Genomic DNA, 9,747 nt, shown 5'->3' on the forward strand with positions numbered 1-9,747 from the left:
CGAGGTGACGCAGAATAAACTCGGCCAAGGGACGCCAAGGAGTGTCTTTCCCAGACCTGGAAGCCTTCCGCTGTGTCAGTGATGCTATTAATAAACACTTGTATGTCGTTGCATAATTTAGACAGCCCTTCCCCTCACACAAATATATGTAGTCCCCTCGACCGCCTTCAGCGGTTGGCAAAGTCAGTATTGTTTTCCTCTTAAAAATGAGGATGCCGAGGGTCAGAAAAGTGAAGTCGTGTGTTCAAGTCTTCAAAGACAACAGAGGGCCCTGGCCCACATGGCACAGTTGGTGGAGCATTGTCCTGTGCACGGAAAGATTGCTGCTTTGATACCCGGTCAGGGCACATGCTCAGGTTGGGGGATCGATCCCCGGGGCAGGGGGGCGCAGGGGGGCATGTGCAGGAGGCAACCAGTCAATGTTTCTCTCATACGTATCTCTCTCTCTCTCTCTCTCTCTCTCTCTCTTCCCCCGAATCTCCCCCCTGCCCCTCTCCCCCTTTGCCGTTCTCTAAAACATACCCGCAGGTGAGGATTAAAAACAGATAGATGAGGGAGTCTCTAGCACAAGGCGGAAGTCCCACATCTCATCCTTTGCTTCACTCAGAATCTGCTGTTATTGAATGGCTTGTCTTTAAACGGATGCACAGCTAACCTCGCCTTGTACTTTACCATTGAGCACACGCACATGTAAAGACCATGTGCCCTGGTGTATGCAGTCGTATCTGAACCGTGTTCTCTCCTCTTTCTGAAGGTCCTCATCGCGAGCATCATGTGCAGCTACAACAGGAACGACTGGATGGAGCTCGCCAGCATGGCCGAGGTAACGCAGTCCCCTCTCTTCTGTGTCCTCTCTTCTGTTTTTATCAGCTGTAAATGAAGAGCCGCCGTGGAAAAGAACCCCATGACAGCAAAACTGAATGGAAAATGGTAACTCAAAAAAAAGAGTTTCTATTATCATGTTTCATTGACAGGATGGGAATGGAAATTTAAAGGGACTCTATCCCATAAAAATGGTCCCTGGCATTTCACAGGCTGCCTAGAAACCCTTTCTCCTTTGAATCCATTTCCTCTTGATTTGCATAGAAAGCAAAACCTATCCGAGGATGGATGTCATGATAACACATAATGCCACCCTGGAGAGGCACACTGGATCTTACCTCGCCTTCAGGCAAGCTGGTGTGACAGTAAGGGAAGAAACTGTGAATACAAAACCCTCGAATATTTAAAATGTAAAAGGTCCCGTTCGGTACCATTCGCGTGTGAATACGGACAGGCCTGGGATGGTGGGACCGACGCTCCTGAGTGAGCACGGTGAGTGGGGTTTCTGTAGTGTCAGGGACGCCTGCCCAAACTCGAACAGCTCCCCACCGGCTCAGATTTGTTTTAATTTTATTTCTTTAAATATATTTTTATTGATTTCAGAGAGAAAGGGAGAGGGAGATAGAAACATCAGCTGCCTCCTGCACGCCCCCTACTGGGGATGGAGGCTGCAACCCGGGCATGTGCTCTGACCAGAAATCGAACCATGACCTCCTGGTTCATAGGTCAACGCTCAACCGCTAAGCTACGCCGGCTGGGCTCAGATTTGTGTTTTAAACAGAAAAAAAAAAAATACATAGTTAACATTATACGCTATCTTGAAAGATACTCGAGACAGATTTAGCTGGGGTTCCTGGAAACCGCTCAGATAGGAGAGTAAATCTGACCCCACTTATGAACTAATGACTCTACATCATATTCAGAAACGTGGATTGTGCAGTTTATTTGGACATCTCAAAACTGTGAGGGGAAATTACTTCTGGGACTCGGGGGCTGAAATTAGCCGTGATCCGTAATCGGCTCCCTGAACTTGGGCGCTGGGTCCATTTTCTACATGTATTTACCTAATTGAGCGTGAAATCCTCCATGGAGCCCGTGCCTGGCGTGAGCTCGGCCAGTGTTAAGCTGACCATGATGAATCGCTTTACACGCTGCCTGCGTCCCGCCCGCCCGTACAACAGAGGCCGTAAAAAAGAGGTCCTTTGGTCGGGAGCCTTTAAATGAGCGAGTTTTACTTTGAAGAAGTCAAAAGCCTTTGTATTAGTAACACACTAACCGGCTTAACGATGTTTGCTACACATTGCTCACATTTCATATCTTTCTTTTTTCTCCTAAATATTTTTTTACTGATTTCAGAGAGGAAGGGAGGAGGAGATAAAAGCATCAACGATGAGAGAGAATCATTGACCGGCTGCCTCTTGCACACCCCCCACTGGGGACCAAGCCCACGGGCATATGCCCTGACCGGGAATAGACCCGTGACCTCCTGGTTCATAGCCCGCTGCTCCACCACGGAGCCTCGCTGGCCGGGCCTGAGTCCTTCACTGTTGTTAAATGTATTTACACTTTTCCAAAGCAACCCTGTGAGTCACTTCCATGGCGTTTCACTGGTTAGAGATGAGGGAACAGGGCAAAGGGGAGTGAAGGAATCTGCCCCAGTGCACACGGCAAGGACGTGGGAAACGTGGATTCAAACCCATGACGTCTGGCTCCAGAGTCCACACGACTCACGTACACAGCCTTCTTCACACGGAAAAGTGGAGGGGAAGCGGAGGAGGCGCGCCCTTGGGGAGAGCACGTTGTCTGCCCCTGCCCTCGCTGAGTGCCGCCCTGTGTAGGCATTCGGGCGATGCAGAATCAGCTGGGCCCAGCAACTGCACCCAAAGGCTCCTCACTAACCGGGGTCGGGGTGCACGGCACGCCCAGTCCCAGTTAATTCCCCATCTCCTGCTCATTCAGCAGTTCAGGCTCCCGGCGTGCATATCGCTGCTTAGAGAGGAGCGCACTGCTCGCTCAGGCACCGGCGTCTGTGGGAGCAGCGTCTGAGCAGAGGCCCAATGAGCACCGCCCGTCCCCGGGTCACCTGGGGCAGGGAACCTGTTCCTGAGACTCACAGGCTCGTGTCAGAGCCTCTCCGGCTGGTCCGCTGGGCGGGTGTTCGTGTATTTCTAGAATACTGGGGAACTTTCTAGTCCGTCACTGAGGAAAACTTTAAATTGGGTTGGTGGTTTTACAGTATTTTATTTTTAAAATTATTTTTAAATATATTTTTACTCATTTGAGAGAGGGAGAGAGATAGACACATCCATGATGAGAGAGAATCATGGACCGGCTGCCTCCTGCACGCCCCACACTGGGGATGGAGCCTGCAACCCGGGCCTGTGCCCTGACCGGGAATCGAACCGTGACTTCCTGGTTCATAGGTTGACGCTCAACCACTGAGCCATGCCAGTCAGGCTACAAGATTTTAATTTAAAGTTTAGAAGGCTTAAGGATGTCAAGTTTTCTTAACATACTGTCCCAACACCAGCCACAGACTAAGTGATCTCTATTTAAAGTCACAGGAGTGAGTGAGGCTGTGGGCTCAACGTGCTCTCACATGGCTGGGTTCGTCACCCTCCCCTCAGTCGCAGGCTGTGGGACAGGGAGTAGGGCACTCAGACTCCTGGTGCCTCAGTTTCATCTTCTGTGAAATGGGAAGAACGACATACCCTACTGCAGAGAGCCTCGCACAGCGTCTGGCCTGTTACTCACTGCCGTCATTGCTGTGCTGGCTAATTGTCAGCGCGCACTTGTACTTTAGGAAATGTGCATCGGGTGAATATGTAAGCCAGTGCCCCCTAAAGCTTGGGTATTCCAGAATGCTGTTGAATTGATTTGCTTTTTTAAATTGCTGGCAGCTCAATACAGCAGTCTACAGGAAATATTTGAAATAACTAAGAGATAATAAGGAAAGAGCAGCCGTGTATATGATTGTGCTGTGCCATCTTTTAAGGAAGCTGGTGATTCCACGGGACGTGTTTGGAGACGGGGCCTGTTCCTACAGCCGACACAGAAGGTTGGCTGACTTGCCCAACGCAGTCCTTGGCCGACCTGGGATTGAACTCAGTGTAGCCAGTTGTGTGTGGCCCATGATTACTACCGAACCAGCAGGGGGAAAATGGCATGATTTAAATAACGTAATTTCCAAATAATAGGACGCATTTAAAACTGAATTAGGGAAGCAAAAGCCACGATGAGACCCTGTTAGGAAACAGGCTGAGTGAGCAAATGAACTCTCCCAAGTGTGCCGGGGCAAAAGCAGGCTCGCGATGAGTCGAGATGGGTGCGAGGTGCTAACCAGGATTCGTGTTCAGGGTCCTCCTTAACATTCAGAAAGCAGGGGGGGTCGGGGGGGAAACAACAGGCTAAAACCTGAGCAATTAGGGAGCAGGGCCCCTGCACTTGGAAAGCAGTGAGCTTTTCTCAGCCGGCGCCTGGCTTAATAGACTTGTTGTAATTGTATGAAGTTTCTAGGTGACCTTATTTAAAACAAAATTGTAGCCCGGTTGGCGTGGCTCAGTGGCTGAGTATTAACCTATGAACCAGGAGGTCGTGGTTCAATTCCCGGTCAGGGCACGTGCCCGGGTTGCGGGTTCGATCCCCAGTGTGGGGCGTGCAGGAGGAGTCTCTCTCATCATGGGTGTTTCTATCTCTCTCCCTCTTTCTTCCTCTCTGAAATCTATATATGTAATTTTTTTTTAAGTTGTAGCACCTGGAACATTCTAGAAGTGAGGTGAAAGAATGGAAAACTTGAACCACTTACGTCATCTCCCATTCCTCACATTACTCTATTAAGCTATTAGAAAAGCATTTTGCTTATTCTTAGAGGTTTTCACAGGAGACTCCCCAAGAGTTCCATGAACCCCTGCGCATGCTTAGGGACCGACCTCCTGTCTTCCTGTGGCAGGAGCCCTCTGTCCACAAGTGAATTCATGAGTAAATGAGAAGGACTCCTGTTTAATTAAGCTAAGACAGTGTCACCTGTACTCCCTGGTTCTGCGCACGGACATTTTTTAAAATTGATAAAATTGACATTCAGTTAAAAACACATTCCCTGGTGCTCCTTCCCGGCAGCCTCCTCTGTCTTCCTTTGCACGGTGGCTCATGGTCCCTCTCCCGGGGGAATAAGGTGTGTTCCTGTGAACAGAGCTGTGAGGGGTTGCGGGAACGGGCCGGCAGGCAGAGCTGAGCTGACCCCCCTGCTGGTCTCCATGTAGCCAGGCCTGGGCATCGCTTTTCCTGTGTAAAATGCGCCCAGTCAACCGAGGATTGTGCACATCTGAGACACAGAGGCAGGGGGCGGTGAGGGCCCTTGGGGAGCTCCCGTGAGTGTCTGTGATTGCTGTTCTAGACGCTCTCATCGGAGCCTGACCAGCCCTGCGAGGCCACGAGGCCGCCGTCCCGTCCCGGAGGGAGCAGTGGGGCTGCCGTCTGGCCACATGCCCTGTGCTGTGTGACGGGGGGGAAGCCTGCGGCTCCCGAGTAATGCTGTCCCTTTCCTCCCTCTCCCGTGTGTCCCGCAGGCTTCCGGAGCGGACGCCCTGGAGCTGAACCTGTCCTGTCCACACGGCATGGGCGAGAGGGGCATGGGCCTGGCCTGCGGGCAGGTAAGGACCTCGCAGCTGTCACCTGTCTGTCTGGGGGGAGCGGGCCCTGGTTCAGGGGCTAAGGCTGCCGCGGGCGGGTCAGACAGGCAGAGACCGCCAGGGCTGCGCTGTTCAGTGGTGCTGAGAATGTGGGGAGGGAAGGCACCTGGGCTTGAGCAAGGGTGAGGTTACTGAGGACAGGCTCCCATTGTGGGCCTGACAGGAGGGAATCGCACACCAAACAGTTTAACAAAGCGCCGAGCCAAATCGGCTGCTTGCGGTACAGTGTTCTGTTTGCAGGCTGGCCACAGCCCCTTCATGGTGGGGGTCCCCGCTGGGGTGCCTGGCCAGCCTAGGTGAGGGGCTGCTGGCTGTTTGCAGACTGGCCAAGCCCCCCAGCGGGGACCCCCACCCCATGAGGGTGTGGCCAGCCTGGGTGAGGGGCTGCTGGCTGTTTGCAGGCTGGCCAAGCCCCCCAGCGGGGACCCTCAGCCCATGATGGTGTGGCCATCCTGGGTGAGGGGCTGATGGCTGTTTGCAGGCTGGCCATGGCCCCCAGCCAGCCAAGCTCCCAGTGGAGGCTGGCTGGAAGCAGGTATCTGAGATTTATTTATCTTCTGTAATTGAAACTTTATTGCCTTGAGAGGAGGCCACAGCCGGCCAGGGCAGGCAGGAAGCTTGGCTTCCTCCATCGCAAGCCTCCTGCTTGCTCCAGCTCCGTGGCTGTGGCCGCCATCTTGGTTGGGTTAATTTGCATATAGTCACTCTGATTGGCTGGTGGGCGTGGCAGAGGTACGGTCAATTTGCATGTTTGTCTTTTATTAGATTCGATTATAATTTTCTCCTCTTTTCTGCTTGCTTAGCACTTTTCTTGTTTGACTCTGTGCCTCGTGATTTCCGATTTCTCTTAGCATCCTCCCTGCATGTGGGTGACAACTTGCAGGGTTGGCTCACATTGCTGACAACAAACAGCCCTCGTTCTCGGAGAGTTTATTATACACCAGGAAACGTGTTATCATTGGGGTGGGTCATGTGATTTAATTCTCAAACAGCCCTTGGGTCTGCTACTACCATTATCCATGACTGCCATTTTGGGAGATGAAGATGCAGGAGCATTAACCCCTTGAGTGCTGGGGAGTGCAATCGCACTCCTCCTGTCTTTCGCCAAAAGTGCTGGGAGCGCGATCACGCTTCTTCTGCAGCGTCCAGTTCTAAGTCTGCTTTTATTAGTGATGATGATATTGCTAAGTACGTCAATTCTTGCTGTGAAGATGACGATTTTGTGGAAGATATTGAATATGTAACTTCATTTACTTGCGATTCATAATTTTTTTCCTAAACTGCTGTAAAATCAGCAAAAAATTGCCTTGGCAATTTTAGCACAGCTCCTAGGATATTGGTTGGCACTCAGAGGGTTAAAAGGCTAAGCAGTTTGTCCGAAATCCTGCAGCCAGGAAATGGCCGGGCCAGGCCTGGGGGTCAGTGTCTGACGCAGGCTGCTCGCCTGCCCGCGGCTCCTCCGCGCCCCCGTAAAATGGCCTCAGATGACACCTGGTCTCGTCAGTCTGCTTTTGATCTGGATGGAAGGAGAGGTGATGTCCTCACAGCATAGCTCCTAGGATATTGGTTGGCACTCAAAGGGTAAAAGGCTAAGCAGTTTGTCCGAAATCCTGCAGCCAGGAAATGGCCGGGCCAGGCCTGGGGGTCAGTGTCTGACACAGGCTGCCCGCCTGCCCGCGGCTCCTCCGCGCCCCCGTAAAACGGCCTCAGATGACGCCTGGTCTCCTCAGTCTGCTTTTGATCTGGATGGAAGGAGAGGTGATGTCCTCACTGCATCTCCCTCCCCTAATTCTGCTGAGCACAGAATTATATCTGCGTGGTGGGGGCGGGGGGGGGGGCAGCGTTAACATCTGATCCAGAGCCACCGCGCCGTCCGTTCTGTTCCCGTCTCCCTTCTGCCCACCGACACCTGAGGTTCGTTTTTCCCGTGAGAGTCCCTCTTGTCCTGCCTCTGATGCTCGAGTCAGCACTGTCCAAGAGCACGGCCTTTGTCACCGTCTGTCCCAGAGAAAGGCCGTCTATCCCCTGCCCTTCTCACTGCCTGGACAGGCCTAGTTGCCAGAGAAAGGCCGATGTTGCCGGCCGGGGTGGACCAGCCCTCCGCCTCTGCTGTTCGCGCTCAGGGGCTGACAGGTGTTCTCACTGCACAATGGACGGAGGGCCTCGCTGTCCCCCACGTAGGCCAGACAGAGGCGTCTCACAGCCCTTCCCAGGCGGTCTACTTGGCAAGAACTTCCTTTAGTTTTACACGTTTTCGTTTTCTCGTTCGCTGGAACTGGGTACAAAGGAGGGAAGCTAAGCAGTTACTGTTTATTTTGGAGACGCCAACGACCTCACATCCTTGAGAGGGTTTTGCAGGATAGTCAATAAATACTCCCCAAGAGCTCATGTTTTTATTCCGAATTACAATTCGACCACATTTAATCCCTTGTTATTGCTTTGTCAGACTTTTAATTGAATTATTCAACACATGAAACAAAAGGAACGCATTGTAGACGGCGCACTAGTATTAGCAGAATTAGCAGGGTGCTGAGAATTATTAAAGAGGACATTATGTGTGTTAATCGGGCATTTAATTTTGCCTGTTTGTCGATGGAAAACATCCTCTTGGAAAGGATTTTCTTTTTTTTCAAAAACCTTAATTGTGACAATGCCTTCTTAACATCCGTGAATATATTGCACAAGCCAGCGAGAGCTGTTTGAATCCTAATTAGTCAAAAATGATTCCTAATTCCCACTTTAACTCTAGAACGGCCAGCCCACAGTGTGGCTGGTCTTTAGCACAGAGGGAAAAGCTGGCCTTCCAAACTGCCATTGAAAAACGGCCCCTGCTCATTTAATGGGGCAGGCGTAACCTTGACATTGAAGGGTGTCCTCACTGCATCTCCCTCCCCTAATTCTGCTGAGCACAGAATTATATCTGCGTGGTGGGGGCGGGGGGGGGGGCAGCGTTAACATCTGATCCAGAGCCACCGCGCCGTCCGTTCTGTTCCCGTCTCCCTTCTGCCCACCGACACCTGAGGTTCGTTTTTCCCGTGAGAGTCCCTCTTGTCCTGCCTCTGACGCTCGAGTCAGCGCTGTCCAAGGGCACGGCCTTTGTCACCGTCTGTCCCAGAGAAAGGCCATCTATCCCCTGCCCTTCTCACCGCCTGGACAGTCCTAGTTGCCAGAGAAAGGCCGATGTTGCCGGCCAGGGTGGACCAGCCCTCCGCGCCTCTGCTGTTCGCGCTCAGGGGCTGACAGGCATTCTTCTCACTGCACAGCAGACGGAGGGCCTCGCTGTCCTCCACATAGGCCAGACAGAGGCGTCTCACAGCCCTTCCCAGGCGGTCTACTTGGCAAGAACTTCCTTTAGTTTTACATGTTTTCGTTTTCTCGTTCGCTGCAACTGGGTACAAAGGAGGGAGGCTAAGCAGTTACTGTTTATTTTGGAGACGCCGACGACCTCACATCCTTGAGAGGGTTTCGCAGGATAGTCAATAAATACTCCCCAAGAGCTCATGATATATAATAAAGAAAAAGAAAAAGAAAAAAGAAAAAAAATATTAAAGGATTGGAAAAATATCCACATTTCTGGTTATCTACAAGTGACATATAAAATTATCCACTGATAAATTATTAGAATTAATAAGAGAGCTTAGGAAAATTGCTGAGAAAAATATCAACATGCAAACACCAATGTCATTTCTATGAACAAGCATTTTTAAATAACTACTGTATGCATTAAAAATATAAATAAGATGTAATCTTACTAAAGATTTGTACAATTTTTATGTAGAAAATTAAAGCTTTTTATCAGAAGACATTTAAAAAGGATAAAATATGGAAAATATCACATTCAGGAATTAGAAATTGTAGCATAAAGATTTTTATTTTTTCCAGATTAATCACTAGGTTCATTGCAAAACTCATAAAAATTCCAGAAGAATTATATGGATAATAAAAGGGTCAAAAATAGCCAAGGCATTCAATAATAATAATAATAGAAAATACGTATATAGCATTTTTTTTCTGTGCTAGCCATTGCTCTAAGCAATGGGGAGTTGGCCTTAATCACTATCAAAAATTCTTATAAGGCATCCTCTCTCTCTCCCTTTTTTGGGGGAGGCAACTTAATTTTGGGGGGCTGTTGAGGCCAAAGGTGATCCTGAGTGGGGGGTGAAAGGATTAAGGAAAGACAGACAAGAGAATGAAAGCTGGGTCTCGGTGGGACACTGCTCCCTGATGAGGAGACAGC

General features: G+C 50.5%; 1 protein-coding gene across 1 annotated transcript in view; it reads left to right on the forward strand.

The window, feature by feature from the left end:
- Positions 1 to 732: 732 nt before the first annotated feature.
- Positions 733 to 9,747, forward strand: part of LOC102259279 (dihydropyrimidine dehydrogenase [NADP(+)]) — a 29,440-nt gene continuing 20,425 nt past the window's right edge. Inside the window, exons 1-2 of the mRNA XM_014537139.1 lie at positions 733 to 823; positions 5,388 to 5,471. Coding sequence (XP_014392625.1) covers positions 773 to 823; positions 5,388 to 5,471 — 135 coding nt within the window. The 5' untranslated portion in view covers positions 733 to 772. The remainder of the gene's footprint in view (positions 824 to 5,387; positions 5,472 to 9,747) is intronic.

The sequence above is a fragment of the Myotis brandtii genome, unplaced genomic scaffold (assembly GCF_000412655.1).
Source record: "Myotis brandtii unplaced genomic scaffold, ASM41265v1 scaffold1733, whole genome shotgun sequence".
Taxonomy (NCBI): domain Eukaryota; kingdom Metazoa; phylum Chordata; class Mammalia; order Chiroptera; family Vespertilionidae; genus Myotis; species Myotis brandtii.